The 21,434-nt window shown below is 33.9% G+C and overlaps 3 protein-coding genes across 6 annotated transcripts in view; 1 reads left to right on the plus strand and 2 right to left on the minus strand.

Moving 5' to 3' along the window:
• The window catches only part of tapas (tudor domain-containing protein 7 tapas), an 8,808-nt gene extending 2,835 nt beyond the window's left edge, over positions 1-5,973 (plus strand). The window contains exons 4-18 of one of the 4 annotated variants that reach the window (XM_018462782.1): positions 726-883; positions 1,172-1,286; positions 1,403-1,669; positions 1,832-1,840; positions 2,206-2,370; positions 2,450-2,788; positions 2,863-3,054; positions 3,124-3,381; positions 3,587-3,835; positions 3,921-4,250; positions 4,353-4,573; positions 4,753-4,951; positions 5,038-5,147; positions 5,209-5,360; positions 5,453-5,973. In XM_018462782.1, coding sequence (XP_018318284.1) covers positions 726-883; positions 1,172-1,286; positions 1,403-1,669; positions 1,832-1,840; positions 2,206-2,370; positions 2,450-2,788; positions 2,863-3,054; positions 3,124-3,381; positions 3,587-3,835; positions 3,921-4,250; positions 4,353-4,573; positions 4,753-4,951; positions 5,038-5,147; positions 5,209-5,360; positions 5,453-5,700 — 3,012 coding nt within the window. In that variant the 3' untranslated portion in view covers positions 5,701-5,973. The remainder of the gene's footprint in view (positions 1-725; positions 884-1,171; positions 1,287-1,402; positions 1,670-1,831; positions 1,841-2,205; positions 2,371-2,449; positions 2,789-2,862; positions 3,055-3,123; positions 3,382-3,586; positions 3,836-3,920; positions 4,251-4,352; positions 4,574-4,752; positions 4,952-5,037; positions 5,148-5,208; positions 5,361-5,452) is intronic. The other 3 variants (XM_018462784.1, XM_018462783.1, XM_018462785.1) reach the window with 3 other exon arrangements.
• A 1,415-nt stretch (positions 5,974-7,388) lies between these two features.
• Positions 7,389-14,553, minus strand: LOC108732124 (jouberin). The gene is made up of 6 exons (XM_018462781.1): positions 12,866-14,553; positions 11,797-11,942; positions 10,250-10,606; positions 9,918-10,073; positions 8,838-9,286; positions 7,389-8,373 (listed from the first exon to the last, which is right to left on the minus strand). The coding sequence occupies exons 1-6, from the start codon at positions 14,352-14,354 to the stop codon at positions 7,407-7,409; spliced, it is 3,564 nt and encodes a 1,187-aa protein (XP_018318283.1). The 5' UTR covers positions 14,355-14,553; the 3' UTR covers positions 7,389-7,406.
• Positions 14,554-16,086: 1,533 nt separating this feature from the next.
• LOC108732128 (dynein, axonemal, intermediate chain 2) lies at positions 16,087-21,358 on the minus strand. The gene is made up of 11 exons (XM_018462789.1): positions 21,149-21,358; positions 20,915-21,076; positions 20,569-20,827; positions 20,236-20,489; positions 20,002-20,161; positions 19,612-19,804; positions 19,410-19,545; positions 19,207-19,353; positions 18,594-18,809; positions 18,456-18,516; positions 16,087-16,568 (listed from the first exon to the last, which is right to left on the minus strand). Exons 1-11 carry the CDS (start codon positions 21,326-21,328, stop codon positions 16,276-16,278), a joined length of 2,061 nt encoding a protein of 686 aa, XP_018318291.1. The 5' UTR covers positions 21,329-21,358; the 3' UTR covers positions 16,087-16,275.
• Positions 21,359-21,434: the final 76 nt, after the last annotated feature.

A 21,434-nucleotide genomic window follows, 5' to 3' on the forward strand; every position in this document is an offset into this window, starting at 1 on the left:
TACATACATTTTAATATACATTTTTTTAAGTATTTTACATTTAGCATTTTAAATAGAATTACATTTTAAATGGCATTTTAAATGCAAAAATATCCAGCCCTGCTGACCATCTTATAATATACGTTGTATCAGTTTGTTTTAGGGCTCTAATTTTATTCCGTTTTTCGAAGATACGTGTAAACGTAAAACGTTTATCCGTTTATATTCGCTTTCAAAAAAACGTTTACTTGAAGGTAAACGTTTACACGTTTAATTAGTATATTCGTTTATTAGAAACGTTTTTCCGAATATACGTGTAATTAACTATTATACGTTTAAACGAAAACACGTTTACACGTATAATTTTAATTAGTATATCCGTTTATTAGAATCGTTTTTCCGAATATTTTCACTTTTTTTATATAAACGTTTATCCCTTTATTAAGGAGTGTGACGAATTGAGAAAATGCAAAAAATTCGATTTTAATTTTATTAAAAAACGTTAAAATATTCAGAGATGTTTTTCATAGATGGATATGTTAAATATACGTGTAAATGTATTTAAATGTATAATGAAACACGTATATTCGGAAAAATGTTTCTTTTATAATTATACGTGTAAACGTATTTTCGTTTAAACGTATAATAGCGAGACCTAGTTTGTTTATTACTTTACTTGCCTTAATGTTGAAATTCGAACAGTTTAACTGTATATTTGCTGTGATTAATTATAGAATCTTTTTCAGTGGACTCCACCCCGACATGTGAAAGGTTTTTCGTATGGTTCTAGAAGTAATAATCTGAACAGTGGTTTGCAGCCTGCTAGAAATAATTATGTTTCTCCTCCAAGTCCCTTTACTAGATCAACACCCGACAAGAGTAACTTGTATACAGATTTTACCAGGTACTTATAATATCCAAACTTGATCCAAGAGTTGTTTATTAAAATAAAAAAAACCATATCTATAATAAATACTGATAAGTAGTGATTTAATTTTTATTTATTTAAGCACTTGATATACATTTGATAGGTTGTTCTATGTTCCTGATTTAATTAACAAGTTTTTTAATTTTTGATTTTTTAATTTTTAATTACAAGCACCAAGTTGAGGGATCGATTAATCGATTGAAAATATTTAATATATATCGCATAAGATGTAAACAATTTTATATATTTGCAATAATCTTTTAGACCTGTACCTCTTATGGAAACTATAGTACAGTGTCCTTATCCGCTAAATAATACAAAACCGAGTTTCACGCCGACTACACCACCAAGTTCTCCGACTATATGCACTTTTCCCAAAGTGAGTGCAGGTTTAGATTACAAAAGTTTGAAGTAATTTTTAACTGTTGATAAATCTGCATTATGTTATTTTATATATATATATATATATATATATAATCACGTTAATACTTTTAGAGACTGACAGATAAAGTGACAATTCCAAGTTTAGCGACTGTAAACCAAAGTGATAATTGTAAAACTATTGATGTAAGATTCAAAGTATTAAATGACAATACAGCTTCGTCTGTGATAAATCAAAAGCCAAAGACTGTAGAAATGAAACCCTCAAAACTAAGCGACAGGCTCAAAATTACTCCTCCCGAAACACCTTTACCACCAATCAGTAACTACAACAATGGTTATACATCTACGCCTATTCCATCCATTTTTAATCTTCCACAGGTAAGAATAGCATTATGATTTATGTACTAAAACATTGCTGTATGAAATATAATTTAAAAATGAAATATGTATTATTTATAATATTTTAATATGAATAGATTTTTTTCTAAAATAGTTTTTTTTTAATTTTGTATTTATGTTTTGTCACTTGCAATCTTGAAGGATGAAGAGGTAAGAGAATAAAACGAAAAACAGTTTTTCTAGTTCCAAATTCTCGGTAGCCTTGATTAAACTATACGCGCACTCGCAAATTTCTTTCGTGAAAGTTTATTACTCTTAAGATGTTTTTTCATGCTGCAAAAATGAGCATCGTCATGTTTTCCATGACGATGCTCATTTTTAGCGTCAAGATCAAGGCTACGGTCCAGTTGATACTACGAATGCTTCGAAGCATTTTTTAATTGGTCAGTTAGTAAAATTCTTTCAATTGGTCAATCTCAAAAGTTTCGAAACATTTATAGCGTCAAGTGGACCGCATCCTATAATTGATGCTCAATTGCTTGATATTCAATTTTTATCACGTAATCTATTTTCAGTATGAAAAGGCATCTTTACAGGTTGCACCGCCATTGGAGGCTGTTGATTCTCGAAAAGAGTTGGAGGTTCGTGCCAACATGTTAAACTTACCAGCACCAGTTTATAAAATGTATTCAAAGAAAGATAAACACTCTGTTAAAGTCACCATCTATGCCAGCGTGAAAGTAAATATATCAATTGTATATATCTAAATATATATTATTGAAAGATATAGTTTTCTACATTGATCAATGAATCTCGTAGGTTGGTACGCATACATTCCACACATATCCGGAGGACGCAGCAACTGAAGAGGAAGCCGAGAAAATTGCAGCACGTTTAGCTTTGGGACATCTTGCTAAGGAATCGAGCTCCGATGTGACGACTGCCGATGCAGAATTAATTGAAAAACGCATTTTAAAAATTGTAACCACGCATCATAGTGGGGTCTTTATGCATCTATTACCCGAATGTTACAACGAACAATATGGAGAGGCTCTGCCCCACAATTGGCAATCAATTATTCAAAATTGTGTTGATATAAATCAAGAGAAAGGTGTTGGGGATTCCATGATACTTTGCCTAACTTCCCCGACTTTGAAAGTAATACAAATGTGCATTGTATATTATATTTGTTTCCAGAAGATCGAAATAAGCATTATATTTTTTTTATTTAGCGATCGGACAGTAATTCCGCATCCAAGAATATTCCTGAGAATATTCTTCTAACGAACAAGAAAATACAATTGAATCCGATTGGACCCGCCACGCCCAGTATATTGCCCGTACCTGAAGCACACATTTGGCAAGTATATGTTACTTACGTTGTAAACACCGCTGAAATTTGGGTTCGGCTGGGCGATGACAATGTAAGTGTCCAAATGTATCGTTTATTCATTCATTTTTTTCCACGGGCTAACATTCTTCTTGTTTCGTAGAACGAATTTGTTGATATGACAAATGAAATGACAAGTTATTATGATAAAATAAATAAACCCATCTCGTCCGTGGCATGCGTGCCCGGCGATTTCTATGCTGTACTGGAGGAAAATTATTGGCATCGAGTTCAATGCACAGATTATGACAACGAAACTGGAATCGCCACAGTTTTTTTTATCGACGAGGGATACATGGAGCAATATAAATCTGACGTTCTGCATCTTTTGGACAAGAGATTCAACTCTCTTCCATTTCAAGTAACTCAACTATTTAATTATCATTTCTGTCATTGCAGGTTAACTTTAATCTAAATTCAACTTATATTCCATCTTTTTCTACTTCTAGAAATTAGAAAAAGATGAAAAGTAAATTGAACCGAGATTGAAGTTAATCTACATTGCAAACAGGCATGAACCTTACATTAATCTGATTTTATCTTATGTATGTTTTTATTTTATATAGGCTATAAGAGTAGGTCTTCAAGGTTTAAAGGAATTCCATGATTGCGCCCAGATAGTAACGGAGATCGAAAATTATCTTTTAGTCGATCAATTGTTTTATGTGAGAGTACATGGTATGGATAGCGATGAATACGGCTCATACGTAACGGTAACTTTTTACGACACCAGCAAAGGGGATGAAGATGTTGATGTGAACCAAATCCTAATTGACAAAATTTTGGAGGTCTTGGCTGTTACGTTCAAAATGCGCGTAATTGTCTTTCGATTTATTATTATGATTTTCTGTTACTGCAATCCTATTTTGCCTTCTTACATACATCGGCTGTTTTTCACAGGTGGGGCAATTAATCGAATTAAACGTTACACACATAGACGAGTATGGTAAAGTTTATACGCAATTAAATTCGTTTTATAAAAATATATTATGTAACAAAAATATGTTTCAATTTGCTACAAACAATACGACGGTGAATGCGGTTAACTTTACGAAAACCTACCTTGTGGAGTGGAATTCGCAATGGTACAGGGCAAGAGTGACCGATATTCCTGCCGAGCAAGAAGTAGCGGTATTTCTGATTGACATTGGTAAAACTGTTTTGATACCGAGAGAAAATCTATTTCACATGGACAAAACATCAAAGGCTGTACAGTGCATTCCTCCGCAAGTATGAGAAAATTGTTTTTTTCATCGACATTGGATTTAATATTTCTTTAATTTTTCGTAAAGATAAAACTGACATTTATGTATTCGTGTGTAAAAAAATCAGGCAATACAAATCTTTCTGCACAATATTGACCAGTCAATGTACAACAAGAGATTCGTGGCAAGATTCCAAGAATTAGTTTCGGACACAGATATGCTTTTAGCGAGGGTCATTAGGATCAGCAATTCTGGAATTCCAGTGGTAGAGATTTTCAAAAGAGTTGGACCGAGTAACATGTTGGCTTCGATAAATACATCGCTGATTTATGCCGGCGAACTATCGAAGTAAACATTTTGTTCTTTTACGAGCTATACTATCCCTATATGCATACTCTTATGTCTATATTTTATTTTATTTTCATTTTTGCTATATATTTATATATATATATTTATTTATAGAACTCTGTGTTTATAACTGTACTAGCTTTATAAATTTTATTAAACGAGCTTCTATATATGTGTAGAATCAACGAAGATAGCAATAATAATAACAAATCCAAGAAACGATTGGATCGCAAGAGTACTCGCGCTCCCGAGATCGTTGGCAAATTGAATCCACCTGTAATTTCAGACATCGGTCAGTATTTTGACGTCCATGTAACATTAGTTGCGCATCCAGGACATTTTATCGTACAACCGTTGAACAATGCTAGCCAGTTAAGAGTACGTAAAAATTAGGAATTTTTAAAGTGTGTATTAAATATGTTCAATTAATTAATTAAATATATTCTGGACCTTCTCATTTCCAGGAAATGATGATGGATTTACAAAAGTGCTACGATGCAAACGATAATTCGCCTTTAGAGTCTATTAGTGAAGGCAAACTCTATGCAGGAAAACTCCAAGATGATTGGTTTAGGTATGCAACACATCGCAATATAAAAGAGAATGTAATGGTGAATAATAACGTTATATTTTAGAGTATACGTTACTGATATTATCAGCGATAATGATGTATCAGTATATCTCTGTGACTACGGCGACGTGACGATAATATCTACCAGCAATTTGCAGCCGTTGATGAGTAAATTCTTGAAATTACCCTATCAGGCAGTAAAGGCTAAACTCGTTGGTAAGAAAAAGGCATCTTTTACGCTACAAATGCAACTTAAACTTTTATATCACTTGCAAGGAGTTCTAACAATGACTTTTAACATTGATTAGGAATAGAGCCTATAAATGTTGACTGGACGGTGACCGACTGTGTCAAATTTAAGGATTTAGTGCTTGATAAGGACTTCGTCTCTGTAATCATGGAGTCAGTATTTGACAGTCTCTCGCCAGTCAATGGTACCATGTTGGGTTTAAAACTGATTGACACTAGCACTGAAAAAGACATATACATTGATAAGTTATTAGTAGAAGAAAAGCGTGCCAAATACATCGAAGAAGTTGAAGGTCTTCCTTCTTAGCTGGTTATATTAGTCAGCAGATAGAAATATCTATTTTTTTCTTTATGAGTATGTATTGTTATTCTACGACGCCGTGATAATGGATCGCTTATATATGCACGAACTTGTCATGAAAGAACGACGCAAGAAAATGTTTCTAACAAGGAAATCCATGGAAATATTCCTTTCCGATTTTGATGAACTTTGTTGTTTTCTAAACAAAAATAAGGGACACGTATTTTTTTTATAAAGATCCAATCGCACGTTCAGGGGGGGGGAACACTCTTTTGAAGAAAATCGAGTTTTTCTTTTTTTCTTTTTTTTTCCCCGAAGCAAATATTGAAATTGTATAGGTAAAAAAATATGTTCTGAAGAAAAGTTGAATGTGTTGTGTTTGTTTTTGTTGGTTTGGAAAGTACTTTATAATAATTTTTTAAAAATGTTTAAAAATAAAAAAAATAAAAATTTAATCTTTTTTAAATTATAATCATTAAGTATTCTTAAAACTATTCAACTTTTATTTCAAACATTTTTCTCTATCTGTTATAATTTCGATTCGCTTCGAAAGACAGTAACCAATTTTCTTCAAAGGAGTATTGCACTCTAAAAGTATGCCTTTTATCAATTGCATATAAAGAAAAATGTGTCCTATATTTTTGTCTAGAAAACAACATTCAAAGCTCATCAAAATCGGAGGGGAACACTTCCATGAGTTTCCTGTAAAGTTTTATTTTTTTTCCGTGACATCACGGTTATGCATTGATACGCACATAGGCATTACAAAAAGAAATAACAATGATTATTTTAAATTTTAATCAAATTTGTCGGTTTTGTTATCTAAAAATTTTCTTTTTTCTTAAGTATCGAAAGATATGAGCAAAAGAGATAACACCGATATATATATAGATAGAATTTTTCGAGGACTATTCGTTTTCGTATAAACGCTTGTATACAATTTATACGTGTGTTACAATAGTTTTTCTTAACCTTTACTGTAATGAATTAAATTTTTGCTGTCACACATGAGCAGATATGTAATTACCGTTGAACTTGTAACAAAGTGCAGTTTATTTCCAAAGAAGTTTTATTATAATTTTGTTGTATTTCCTGAAGACATTAATTTTATGTCGAGTATTCTTTAACAACGTTATGTTGTATCCCTTTTAATTTTTTGTCGTTTAACTTCGCAAAGTTAATTCATGATATATATTAAACGAAACAGTATGATTGTCTAATGACAAAAGATTGGCTGTGTATAATATATTAATTAACTAAGTAACAGCATTCCATATCTATAAATAAAGAAATTACGTCTATACATGTATAATTTCTATATATGTATATTTATGTATAAAATATATACATATACATACACACACACACACGCGCACACACACACACATATACGTTGAACATTACACGATTAATCGCTTCTAATACGTGATCTGACCTGGATTGGATTACTTCTTTTGCCATATTGTAAGCGTGTCATTAGAAGTTCTCATTAGAAGATTTATTTGTAATGAATATATTTTTATTTTTCTATTGATATGCAACTAAAGTTACAGCATAAATAAAGTTTGCGTATAATTTTTTCCACATGCATTTTATTTTTTTACACATAAATAAAATATACAATATGAAGATATAACACTATCATCATGTTAATGGGACCAAATATAAGAAAATTGAATTTAAAAGAGGGCCGGTGTAAGAAATGATATCATTTATGCTCTCTCATTCTCTATGAGAAATGTAATATTACTAATCCGTGAACTATCGCTTCCAATCGTTTGGACAGAATCTTTCTCCTCAGCTGTAACAGCAACTTCAACGTTTTTATTGAAGTGCGACGTATCCACGATATAAGTACCGGCACTGTCTGGAGAACTTATGTGCAACGACGTATCTGTTTTTTTTAACGCAACTGCCGAATTGCGAAAATCAGACGAATGATCCGAACTCTTGGATGCAGTCTTAAAACTAGACTGCGTATTGTTATCATCATGGGATCTTATGGAGTGCACGGCGCGATCTTCGAGAAATATATCTCGTTGAAGAGTGACGTTGGACGCGTTGTTGGTCCAAGAACCACAGTGCTCGTTCGGGCTGGAACTCTGTTTGGCGACGTCTTCAAACATTGAATTCCCGAATAATATTGAATCGATCTTTTCAATAATATTGTGAAGTCGATCCCAGCTCTTCTTTTTCCAGTTTCGCTCCATTTCTCTCGAGTAGTGCGGCATTGTCCGTGGTCGTCCATAATCATTATTTTCGATTTGTATTATCGTGTGATCGGCTGTTAAATGATGAGACAAAGGGGGTATTTCCTTTCTCCCTGCTGCTTTAGGTTTACTCTGTCGAGGGCAGCTCAAGGGATTCATGATCACTTCATTACCTCGACTTTGCGACGCGTCTTCCGTAAGATGTAATCCAACGTCGTTCCCACTGGCGTCTTTATTGTATCTTAGAACACGTACTGGCGTGGGACTGCCGAATATCGAGTATGCCAAGACGTGATCATAGGGATGGTAATCCACACAGGTAACAATCGTCTTTGCCGAACTACGTTCATCATTCGTGTACTTGGCTACGAGTTTACCTGTCTCCAAATTCCAGATATTCAATACGGAATCCTCGCTACCGCATATAACAAATCCACCGCAGGGAGATATACAGGCTTTCAATTGTATTCTATAAATAAAAAGAAAAAGAGACTCACACGATAAAGCGAATTAACAAAAAAATTTAATTATAAAACGAACGAGTACGAGACAGAACAAGAACCAGCAGTAATGATAAAATAAATATAAAGTGTAACAGAGATTTGGAAAATTTATTGAGAAGCAGAGCTATAGGGGCGTAGAATAAGAGGTTGATAAAAAATAGAGAAAAAAGTATGAAGTGGACCGAAATTAAAAAAAGTATGTGAAAAAAATAGAAAGAAGAAAAATAGAATAAGGAAATTAACATGCCGAAAAAAAAATATCGAGAAAAAAGTTAAGAAAAATGAAAGAAAGAAGGTAATAAGGAAAGGAAAGGATTCAATGTTATTAAACGTTGTCTTCGTATATCATATGGGATATATAAAGAAAATTAATTGCAATGCTTGAAAACGCAAATGTTAAAAATGCATAAAAAGTGTTCATCCAACGTGCCTTTGGTTATTCAGTCGTTTATACTTTTGCAATACCACACCGGTCGCGAGATCCAGCATTCGCAGGCCGTTGTCTCTTGAATGTACGAGGAGTCTAGATTCCAGGGGATGCAAAACGATCGTGTTGATAACGACACCCTCGATCTCACGAATTTTTATCTTCCTCAAGATGCACCCCGTCCTCTTCGATGATATCTTTCTGTCTATGCGGATTGTCCAAAGAATTATCAATCCTACGCTGTCGGCGGTAATCAAGTTACCGTTTTTTTGAAAGACCATCGAATTGACGAAACCCTCGTGGCCTTCCAATTCCTGGTTCAATTCTCGCTTCCTTGATCTCCTGTCGTTCACCCAGATGCGAACTATTCGATCGTAACATCCTGTCGCCACGATCGTCGCCTTGCCGGGCCCGTACTTGGCGCAATAGACATACGAAGGATGTGGCAGCATCTGCAATAAATTTGTGTACGTTTGTATTATATATATATATATATACAAATTTTTCTTTAATACACGTTCCTTTAACAATATATTTTAAAGACTATCTGCCGCAAATCGTGTTATGTTTCAAACAATTTTACTCAATATCTGACAATTTAAGTTTTTTAATTACAATAAAAATACCTATTAAAAAAAATTAGCGCGAATATATTAACACTAGAAGGATCGGATTTGACGATCTCACTAAAAGGACCGTAAGAACCAATTTGACTTCAATCACATTTTCTTCGTAAATAACAAATGGAACAAAATAAAACGTACAGGTAATTATAATGAACGTTTTAACAATAGTATCACTAATTTTAGTAATTTATTTTATTACAAAAAGCAGTTATCATATTATAAAAAAAATTATATTAGTTCGAGAAGTATTAGTTCGCGAGGAGCCAAATTAGCTACCTCGGTCCTTCTAGTGTTAAAACGTATTTATTATTGCCAATAAAATGCGCAGTTTTAGATATTTAGAAAATTGAAAGAAGCTTACAATTAAAAATTAATATCGTTAATCTTAAGTGAATAAATATGAATAAATTAAAAATTAATATCTTTAATAAGAGAGTGGATAAATCTGAATAATTACCTCGATGTGCTGCACGATTTGACTGCGAACATCCCAGATACATGCCGTTTGATCCGCTGACGCCGACAACAGGCAATGATCGTCGCTGGACCAATTTAGAGAGTACACGAAAGCCTTGTGACCGAGAAATCGAACATGGATCTTGCCGGTTTCGATCTGAAATCGAAATAATTAATAAACGCAATTAATAACAATTTGAACACAAACAAAAACACAACTGAATTTTACGATCTTATTGTCTCGGAAAAATTTAATTATCTTTTTCACTCTTCTTTTTTTCTCCTCTCCTCTAGACGCGGTATTTGTTTGCGGTATCTGCGATATTGACGCACCTCGTAAACGACAATTGGGTAATAGTACTCCTCGGAATGGACGCAAGCCAGATACTTGCCGTCGTTGCTGAAGGCGACGTAGAAGCAGCCTCTTTCGCTCACTTCCGTCTCGAACATCTTCTCATTAGGGATTTTGCAAGATTGAGCCGCTAATCGCGCCCATTTAGGGAGACCTATCGACTCCGACGTACATTTTGAAAGATCCCGCAAATCGTTTTGTGACTCATCAAGGAGATCGTTTATTGGCAGCTTTTGATAAAGCACTGACTCGAGTTTCGGCGGTGGGATTGATGTCACCGATACCAGGAGACTGCTGGGATACTTGTCCCTATTGTTCGACTGCCACCAAGTGTAAACCTATATGCAAAACAAAAACAGTAGAATTTTGTCCGACATGACGTTGTTGCGAAACTTTACGTAAATCGCCACAAAGAAATTTTAAAGTTTCTTCGCTATAGATACGTTAGTTTTACGAAAAAGTAAAAATCGCATTCCGAAGATAAAAAGTTATACGATTCTTCTTTTTGCGATAAATTACGTTCATTATTTATTACAGTGAACAATAGAATTCAATGTAATATCTGTGTCGAAAGCTTCCATTTGGTTTTTTAAAGAACCTAAATAATAGAACGACGTTAAAAGACCACATAATGATATTCGTTTTGGTCTGCAACTATAATACTCTAGTCTATTATCCTTTTCTCAAAATTTTTATGAGAATTGAAACACTTTAGAAAGTCCACATCTCTTCTTACAATTTTTTTACATGTATGAACTCTAAATTATTCTAATATTTTTCATTCTATATCTGAAAAAAGATATAAAAAACCTTTTCAAATTTTATAAGATTTTATCAGAAATTATAGCAATTAAAAATTATTGAAAATCTTAGAATATCTCAGATATTTCAATAAAGAATTTTGGAAAAGATACATAATTGTTGTAAATATTTCTAAAAAGTGTTCTAATTTGTATTAAAAAAAACCCAAAAATTTTTTTAAAAATTATAAAATTATTTGGAAATCCTGAAAGATTCTATAAAATTCTGAAATTTACATAAAATTTACACTAAAATTCTGAAAAATTGTATAAAAAAGAGAACAATTTTCACCAGGACAGACCAAACAGACGTCATTCTGTTACTTGGAACTATAAACACTGATTCCCTTTCGAGCTCATTTTTGTGAAAAATTTAGAACATGTAGTATACATATAGAAATACATAAATATATTTCATTTATTAAAAATGGGAGTTTTCGACATATTTTAATAATCGATATCATATATAAATAGCAGTACGTGTAAGAAAATCGATTTGTTTCAACATACAATGCAAACAAATTTTATAAATTTATTTATATATTTTGTCTTTTACGTCGCGTAATCCAACGTGGCTACAGCGACGAATTAGAAATCGCAATTTGTGGTGAATCAAAGCGGAATATATGGACAGTTTTCAGGAAATGTGTGTAGAAAGTGTAAAAATTGGCAATGCCAAAAAATAAAATACTAAAGAAATTTGCTCGAGTAATAAAAACGGTAAATACCTCGCACTTTTGTCTTCCGTATTTTTTAAAGCTTCGTCTAGGTTTGTAAAGTTGCAATCGCACCTTTTTCTCCGTATGAAGAATGTTATTGGCTCCTACAGGCTTAAGAAATGCCCAGGCGATTTTGTTCCAACATCCTTCGCTACCTGAATTGTCGAACGTGAATAATTAGATTTTTAGCAAGCAAAAACTCAATGCAATTCTCAACAAAATTATACAATATATTAATAATATTTACAATCAAATAATTTGTTTAACTTATTTCTAGCTCTCGATTTTCAATATCAACAAATTTCTGTTCTTGAGAGTTTATTTAATTGTTGATTATTTAATTATTATCGTACTTTCAAAATCGTGTAATCTGTTAATTTTACTCGATATAAATAAAATAATTAATTTACAGAAGAAACGAAAAAATAAACTATTTCATGTAAAATTGCATATTAAAAAGAGACAATTAAATAATTAATCCTCATGCATTCTCATCAGGGTTGAGTAGTGCTAAGTTAAAAAGATAAAAGTTAAGTTAAAAAGTTAAAAAGTTAATTAATTTTAACTTAACTTAGCTACATTTTAGACTTTTAACTTTTCAACTTAATTTAGTTACATTTTATCAGTAACTATTAACTTTTAATTTGAAGTCAATTCTCAGACACAATGCGAAAGTATAATGAGTACATAATTTAGTAATTTTATATTGTATAATCGTTACTTGTGAACAAAAATAACCAGATTCTTTAATAAATATGAAGTGAGAAAGGAAAAATACGAAAAATTATGTAAAATGGTCAAACTTTTTCTTTTTCATTTTTTTTTTGGTTGTTCGTTCGGACCAAATTTAACTTTTAACTTTTCAATTATTTTTTGTATTAATTTAACTTTTAATTCAATTAATTTCATTATGGATTAACTTGTATTTTAATTAAGTTAAATCTTCTATTAACTTTAACTTAACTTAGTTAAAAAAAAAGTTAACTTACCCAACTCTGATTCTCATTATTTTCTCTGATTCTCATTTTCTAACAAACGAGCTAGATAATATATCTATAAGATTTCAGCAGAAATTTACCAATTTTGTCATAACTGATGCTCGCGTCGGCGAAGCTCAGGAGCTCTATAATTTCGAAGAGAATCACCACTTGTTCGCCATCCTCGCGTTTCATGATCGCGTCGAAGTTGTGTTCAAAGATGAGCTCCTCTTCCCAGACTGGTATCATTGACTTGTTCTTCTTGAAGTCAAATTTGCCGGTGATCATCGGCTGAAGATACGTACCGTCGCTCTCCGTGCTTTTCAGATACGAACCCGTGCGAGTCTCCACGATATGAACTCTGACCATCGGTCTTCTCACGCTCACGTAATCAGCCTCCAGCACGTCCGCCCGGTGAATCGTCACGGAGATAAATTTCACCTCTTCCTTCTCTTTCGTCTCCTGTTTACGTTTCTTTCTCCTCTTTCTTCTCACCCTTGTATCTGTCTCTGTCATCGAATTAGCGTCTCTCGCGGATGAGCTGACGAGCGCGTCTTCACCGGAAGGCTCCTTCTTCTTGAGCAACGATCGCTCTCTCCTCCTGGATTGATCGCGCGTCGTTTCCGGCTTGGACCTCCGGCTGCTCGAGACTCGTTCCTCGGAGGCGATCGAGCTCGATCGAACGTCAGTGATCCTCTCCAGACTCGTCGACGAATCGAGTTCTCCAACGCTATTCCTTCGACTTTCCGAAAATCTCGCTTTCGAAGAACGATCGTCGCTTTCCACCGCGAGACGCTCGCTCATCACCGATTCCTGTCGATGCCTCCTCGAAGAGCCGCTGGATGTAATCCCAGTGTCGTCCACGTCCTCGACGTTCGAACGATCGCTCATTCTTCTCATTTCGATCTTGGTGCTCTCTCGATTATGATCAGTCTCGATCCGGAGCACCTCGTCCTCGTTATCGGACACGAACGCCGGATTGTCGAAGAGGATGGCGTCACTCCGCCGCAAGTTGTTCCGCGGTGCCGGTACCGGCGTTTTACGCGAGTCTTCGATCAACGGGGATGCGTCGTCGCTCGTCTCGGGTAGCCGGATCACACCGGCGTCCTTGGACCAGCGTTTCCGCGGTGGTCTTTTCGGGTCTACTTCCGTTTCGTTCGCCACGGTGTTCCATTGCTTCCTGCGCCGCGGTTTCTCCTCGAGAGACTCGTTTCTCTTTCTCGGAGCCTCGAATTCCTCTATCAGATCCAACGACTCCATCATCAAATTATCATGTTTGGAAAGATCCTTCGAGGAACTCCTGCGATCAGAGGAGCGATTCCGAGATCTTTCGCTCGCTCGCGAAGAAACTTTGGAACTTTGAGAAGATCGTTCGGAGGATCGTTTAGTCTCCTTATCGATCGCGATATCATTTTCATTGTTTTGTTGTTGTCGTTGGCTTGAACTTTCACCCGCATGGTGAACGTCCACGGTGACGTTCATCGTCGTCTTCGGCGATATCGCGTTCTCCGTCGACTCATCGACGAAAGAGGAAATGTTGCGCGATCTCCTTAATTTCCTACCTCTCGTGGACTCGGCGGACTTGGCCATCTCTGCGACTACGAGTTTCTTGAGGCTGCAACCGACGCTCACTGCTAATAAAAACAAGGTCGTCTACGAGAGAACATCGCGTGTGCTCCACTTGTGCGAGCCGATCGATCACTCATGAAACTTGCGAATACACTCAACTGTGATATCATCGCAGCCCTGAAGAAAATAATTCTGTCCTCGTTGTAATCTCCATTAATATTCACGTACATATGTAAACTTAATTTACTCGCGACGTATAAATTCTACCTAACTACGTTCGCCATGTGAGGAGAACCGTGTTACTAACTGACGGCACACCAGGTGTGGGAGTGATTACGTTCAGCAGTAGCATGGATCGATCGATACGGGAACAACGGCGGCGACCACGAACTCAGAATTCAAGCCCTTCATGCGTTTCCTCAATTTTTGTGTAAATTAATCCTGCGTTTCAATCTACAAAATACTGTACTTGTACGATAAAATGGGAGATGAGATAAAAAAATAATAATTTTTTCCACGATTGAGCTCCTTAATACGTTTCTCGTTTTACTTTCATTTAGTTTCTCCTTGTAATATAGGCTTCATAATCGAGTTTATTAGCATCTTATTCCACTAAAGTTCTATGATTTATAATTGCAAGCTGAGTTACTGATTTTTATTTCTTATCTTTCTGATCCAAAACTCGCCTTTCAATCCTTGATCTAAATTAACTTTGTGCAATCACAGGCTGAAAAAACTGCACTATCTTATATATTCAAATTTGTTTCTTTAAGCTATACATCAGTGATGCACAATCTTCAGCCCTGTGAAGTATTTGCGAATTGCTGGTTCGTAGCCGGAAATATAAAATCTGCACATTTTTCTATTTTATAGCAGTCCGAAAGATGTAACCTGTTTCTGAAAATGACCATGTAAAAATGGTCTTTAAAAAGTTGCGTGTCACTAGCGTACATAATAGCTCTGCAAACTGTCTCTATATTTTATCTACTTTCTCCACTAAAAATAAAATAGGTATATTTGCAACCTCGGGACTGCTATAAGCAGTCGGGAAGATAAATCGCAACAAAGAAAACGATAAATCCAAATTAAAAGTGATGTATGTGACAGCTAACAATTTCTTTAATGGTACTTTTGATTCAGACATGTACTAAAAAAAAAAGAAAGAGGAGAAAATAAATAATGGACTTTTTTTAAGCACAATATAACATGGCAACTTGCGGAATAGTTTGGAAACAATTGTCTGTCATTGACGCGACTTCTGACTCTAACAAATTAAATCTCCGTTTTTCAATGTCACTCGCTAAATTATATAATAGTTATATTTTCTAAACTATTTATGCCATTTATGGTATTATTTTGGCTCTTTTACAAATTAAATTAATTATTCCCCATATCACAATAACTACAATATAAATAATAAAAAAGGAAAAAAGAGAAAATAAGGATAAAGGAGAAAATAAAATGTAATTTAAAAAAATTTATTGAATAATTATTTCTCACGGATTACATTATCTCGTATCGTCTTATTACAGTAAACAGTAAATTATAATATGATAAGAGAAAAAAGAGAAAGAAAAAAGAAAAAAAGAAAAAATACAATTAAAAGATTTATTAAATAATTATTTGGCAATAAGATCTGATTGATTAATCGATTTATTTAAGCGCTTCGCAATTCTTTTTTTTTTCAATAAACATCTATCTTGAAGTGATTGAATTAGTATAATTAGATTTGGAGGTACGGTAGTGTCTCAGCGCTAAGATAAGCGAAGCGTTATGGCGTATATAGGGTGTGTTCCAAAATTGATTATCATTACTGAAAACCAGGGAATGGAAATCTATAGTGTACGTAACGTAAACTGTATTTTCAATAACTGTAGCGTTGGCAGTAAATTTACAGCCGTAGATGATTTCGAATTTCGTTGTGGCTCCTCGATGGTACTTTTCAGTTTGTCATAGCGTAATAAGTTTGAAGCACGTTAACAGCATCTATGAGTTTCAGATGGAACAACCCCGAGTCACTTAGCATAGCAATCAATGCTCCAATAGAATTGAGATCTAGTAGGATATCCGTGAGCTTGTCAGGCATAAAATTCGGGTGAATGTTATAAACCAGCGGGTATAAATACTGCCCCAATATCCGCCTTTGTGTTCGTCGTGGCAATTGGAACAATATTGATAAATCATACTGCATATTTTGCAAATTCTGCGCAGCATTCATCATATATATATCTTTTTCTATTTACCTAACAAAAAAAAAACAAATTATTCTCTTGAAAAGTACAATAACGATCAATATGTAATACAAAATAGACATAACAATTTTAACAATTAAAATTGATAAAGGCTCCAAAGATTAAATCAATAAAGGAAAAACAATGCCAATGAGAGCCGACACAGTTGTAATCTAAATATAATATATATGTCAATATCACCAATTACAGACGTTTCGTCCATAAGATTAAGTCCTCCTCAGTGTATAATAGTAACAATATCGGAATCCAGTTAATACATTGTAAAAAGCTAGATGGATACAATCATTGAATCATCGTTAGGCTGTTGTCCAAAATTAAAAACTTCATTGTCGTCTGTTGTACTTAGCTGGATACCCAAACCAAAATTTCGTATTTAATTAAAATCGAATTAATATATGAAATTTTTTAAATGCTTTGCATAATCGACGAGTTTAAATTAATTAAATCAGTTAAATAAAACTTACTCAAATAACGATGGTCCGTTATAACGCGATGTGATTATAACTATATCTTGAAAGCGTGTGAGAGGACGCGTTTCGTATTCGCAATGTTTATAAGTACAAATGTTAAATAGAATAAATACCAATATAAAAACCGACAATACAAATTTAACTTGTAAAAGAAGGAAACGTCATTTTCTTTTAATTAAATCGTGATATAACGGATCCAACAATTCCGTGTCATTTAATGAGAGAGAAAAGAAAATTGCGTATTTTAAAATATAATTCAGTAAAAAATGATAAACTCTCGAATTGCTCCGCATATTATTTAGTCAGAAATTCTTAAAAATCAAGAGATCTTGAATTTTTTAAAACTATTACAATATTACAATTATACAATCGTAATCGCTTTCAACCAAAATTATATTACTGCAATTAAATTATTATACAATTAAATGAAACGACAAAATAGAAAAATATACGTTTTTTATTCTTTTTTTTACAATTTTTTTACTCCATTACTAGATTCCGACTTGTCGTTGAAATAGAACATGATTCGGCTCACACACTTACCTGTTGTGTAATTGCAAAGGAACGCAGAATTAGAAACAGAACAAGAAATGTTCTTGCTAAGCGTAAGACAAGCTGACTGACTTCAATTTGAACGTCAAGTATTAGGAAGAATAGGCAGAAAAAATGCAAACAGAGATGTTTCATGAAACAATCCCGAAGCACCTCCTACATTTTTATTTCTGCCAATGCCTGAAAACAGAAAGTAGAGGGGAGTCAAAATGGTGGGAAAAAAGGCAAAGGGAGAAAGCAAGAAAAATCTGAGAAAAAGTTGAAGAAAAAAACAAAAGATGGAAAGGACAGGAAGAGTGACTTGTCTATATTATGTAGAATGCGTAAAAATCAGAGAGAGGAGACACCGTAGTATCTCGGCGCTAAGACAAGCGCAGCGATACTATATAGCAACAACTCTATCTATAATCTGGATCATTTTTTGGCGAAATTTCACTCTCAAATTTCACTCGCATTATTGCTCAATTTCAATTTTTATTAAATAAAGATTTTAACGTTTGAAAACTATTTGGCAATGTAATAGAGATGCTGAAAAGTAGCTCTGAATTTTTTCTGAAAGTTCTTTTGTACAGAACAGTACAAAAACTTGGGCCAAAAAAAAGGACGGAAAGAGTAAAAGCATGCTTGCAAACGAAGGGTTAATATTAAAAATACAAAAATATTATTTTAATATATATTTGGTTCTTCGATTGTTTTAACAAAATATTTTTTCTCAGAAAGAATATTTATTTCTTATAATGTATACTGTGATAATCCAACTGAAGTAGACAAAAACATCTTATGTTAATTATTCATAATTAAATTACATACATTAACTTACACATAATTAGTTTAACTCATAATCGCACCGTTCTGCATCACATTATTATTCAATTCAACGGTATTTGTTTCCGCTTGTCGTGTTAATTCCTGTAGTACAATAATAATCGGTATTTAAAAATATATCTTGGAGTTGATTAGTTTATCGTGACAGAAAATCCCCTTACCGCATTAATTATATTTTCGTATTCCTGTTCGCATTGCACTATCAGTGCGTTCTTCAAACCGGCAGAAGATTCCTTAGACTCTTCCCGTTCATCTGGTTTCAAGGAAACATCGGTAAAGTCTGACTCACCATGCATCTTCAAAGTCCTCATTTTCAATCGTTGTTCTCTGTTTTTTGCTTCTATTACTTTCTCACGACGCGTTTCACGATCGAAAAGCTGAAGAAACGAATATAACTCGACATAGTATTACCATAGTATTATTGGAATTATAAAGTCAGAAACAATAATTTGCAAAACGTACAAATATTTTCCTTGCGCTATACATTGAAATAAATTAAAAATAAATTACTCATTTCGCTCATTGTATCGCAGCTTATGTGTTATTTAAAAATCTTTTTTACAAATATATTAAAAATTCAAATATAAATAATTAAAATATGATAAAAAATAATTAATTATATAATAATATTAATAATATTAATAATAATTATGATTATTAATTAGATATATCATTAGAAGTTGATGTAGCAAGATATTCTTTTATTCTTTTTTATAGTTCTTATATGAGAGAGATAATAGGCAAATACACATTCTTTATCAATCTAATATTTACCGCAGTTAATAGCAGTTTATCATTCTTTTGATTAACCGTTAAAGCCTCCGAAAATTCGAGCAGATAAGTCGAGCCCTTTTTATTCGCCACTGCAGCCAGTTGACCCTGCTCATGCGGTCGTAAACAGGTCAAACTTTCGTCGCAGACCTTCGAACCGATTATATTGTTAAAATTTATTCATGTGGTAATCAGTAATTAGATACCTTTATGCTGAGAACTGGGCTATCCTCCTGAATTAAAAAATCCCACACATCTAAAGTCCCATCAACTTTGATCAGATAATACACAGAATAACGTGTAGCACTCCATGCACCACCCGTTATAAAGTCTCGATGGCCGCTAAAAAACATCGAATAGCAAGGTCGTAAAGTTTTCTAAATGGTTCCATTATCCATTTAAACTTACGGAGTCCATGCTATGCAGGATTCTCTACAATCTTCCGACCAAATTCTCGAGGTCCAATCACCGACCGTCAAAAAGTTTTTTACGAACGTTGGGTTTCTTTCTAGACTTATAACCGGTCCATATTGGGCTCTAAATCTAGTTGCAATTTTTTCACCGGGTGTTTTACCTTTGCGATTTCCCGATATTACAATACCTAAAGAACGAAATTATTCTCATTGTGTTACATAAATTATTTCTTTTTCATAAAATATATAATTAAATTTGTTATCGAATTCGTTTCGTTAATTTATTTCTTGCATTTAAAATTCTTTTTTTATTACTTTAGAATTTTATGTTGAATTATTTAAGTTGTATTTAAACGTGTAATTTGCTCAACAATATTTATTATACCGTTTTCCAAGCCACACATGAAACGTGTTCCCATCGAAGGTTCGAATTGAAGAGCCGAGATACCGGTAGCTTTGTCCACGTTTTGATTTTCCGGCTTCGATAAATCTATCACTAAAGTTTCTGTTGGAATTTGCAACTTTCTGGTATCCCACCACTTTATCTACAAACAAACAAGTATCCCGACATGCGGATTCATTATCGATACGTTAATCGCAGTTTCGAACAAGATTATACCTGTCCATCTTTCGAGGCGCTAAAAAACTCGGTACCAGTCTTGGAATTAATCCATAGGGTTTTGTCACAGGGATCTCTATGGCTAAACTCAACCGAACTAATGTCTATCATTTCTGAACCTCTTCTAAGGTCCCAATAACCCACCTGTCCAGTTATCAGACCACCTATCAAGGTGTTGCTATCCTTCGGGCTGTATTCCAACGTTAGAATCGGACAAAAAGGTTTCAGCGTAATGTAAGGATTATTTGGATTCTCTATAGAGTAATTTTTCGTAAATATATCAATCAACAATCAATCAGCTTCAATCTTGGTTATACCGTTTACTCAACGCACCTACTTCCCAGATGTACGACGTGTAATTGTTGCTAAAAGTTTTTTTGAAATCAACGTTGCAATAACTAGCCGCAAAGCGATTACCTTGATCTGGCGACCACGACAGATGAGTGATCTGCCGTTTCATCGTTAAAGGATCACGGTAAACGTTCACCGTGCGCGAGAAAGCTCTTTGTATCAGTGGGGTTGCCTCCACATCGTCGAAGTATTCTTCGTAAATGTTGCAAGCGTTGTTTTGCAAAATACAGTGCTCCATCGACTTGAAAAGAATATTTCTTATAAATAATTCTGAATGTATATAAGATAACTCCAATAGCTTTAAAAGAACGTCAAAAGAGATGTTTACAGGTAGCAGCTGAAGCATTGTATGAATATACAATTCATCTTTCTCGATCTTACGTCTGTATCTGACTGTCTGTTCTAGATCCTTCATATTTATGTCCTTCGGCCAGCCACCCTCATAATGAAACATTTTATTATCCCTATACGTTGCAGTAGTTGTATTTACCTTAACATATACACTATATAAAAATTGTGCTGTACATTTTCTCACAAATGTCGTTCATTCAAATATTTTTACCTCGTGAACCGCAAAGACTTTACTGCATTGCGTAGCGTGTGTCACGGGATCCATTCTAACATAATTATTCATCAACACTGGATTCGATTTAATTTCCACATCTGTTTTGTCGAAGTCGGAAAAATTGCATCTCTTCCCGAAATGCATTCTCTTCTTCGTATAAGCATATTCCGAATCCATTGTGTACAAAAACTTAAACTATATATATGTAGGGAACAATTTTAGTGTTGGATATCAAAATTTTATTTTCCACACTTATTAAGAAATACTTAATGGCACAAAACGT

The sequence above is a fragment of the Mycetomoellerius zeteki genome, unplaced genomic scaffold, assembly GCF_001594055.1.
Source record: "Mycetomoellerius zeteki isolate Tzet28-1 unplaced genomic scaffold, Tzet1.0 scaffold1454, whole genome shotgun sequence".
NCBI classification, from domain to species: domain Eukaryota; kingdom Metazoa; phylum Arthropoda; class Insecta; order Hymenoptera; family Formicidae; genus Mycetomoellerius; species Mycetomoellerius zeteki.

What these genes read in the sequence shown, in the direction of transcription:
- LOC108732128 (XM_018462789.1), bottom strand. Translation starts at nt 21,328, where the DNA reads ATGGATTCGGAATATGCTTATACGAAGAAGAGAATGCATTTCGGGAAG. An exon ending in AAGTCTTTGCGGTTCACGAG is followed by an intron (nt 21,077 to 21,148) that starts GTAAAAATATTT and finishes GTATATGTTAAG; the next exon opens with GTAAATACAACTACTGCAAC. An exon ending in TAATAATGTGATGCAGAACG is followed by an intron (nt 16,569 to 18,455) that starts GTGCGATTATGA and finishes TTAGGTAAATAG; the next exon opens with AAAAAGATATATATATGATG.
- LOC108732124 (XM_018462781.1), bottom strand. Translation starts at nt 14,354, where the DNA reads ATGGCCAAGTCCGCCGAGTCCACGAGAGGTAGGAAATTAAGGAGATCG. An exon ending in ACCCAATTGTCGTTTACGAG is followed by an intron (nt 10,074 to 10,249) that starts GTGCGTCAATAT and finishes TTTCGATTTCAG; the next exon opens with ATCGAAACCGGCAAGATCCA. An exon ending in AAACGACTGAATAACCAAAG is followed by an intron (nt 8,374 to 8,837) that starts GCACGTTGGATG and finishes TTTTATTTATAG; the next exon opens with AATACAATTGAAAGCCTGTA.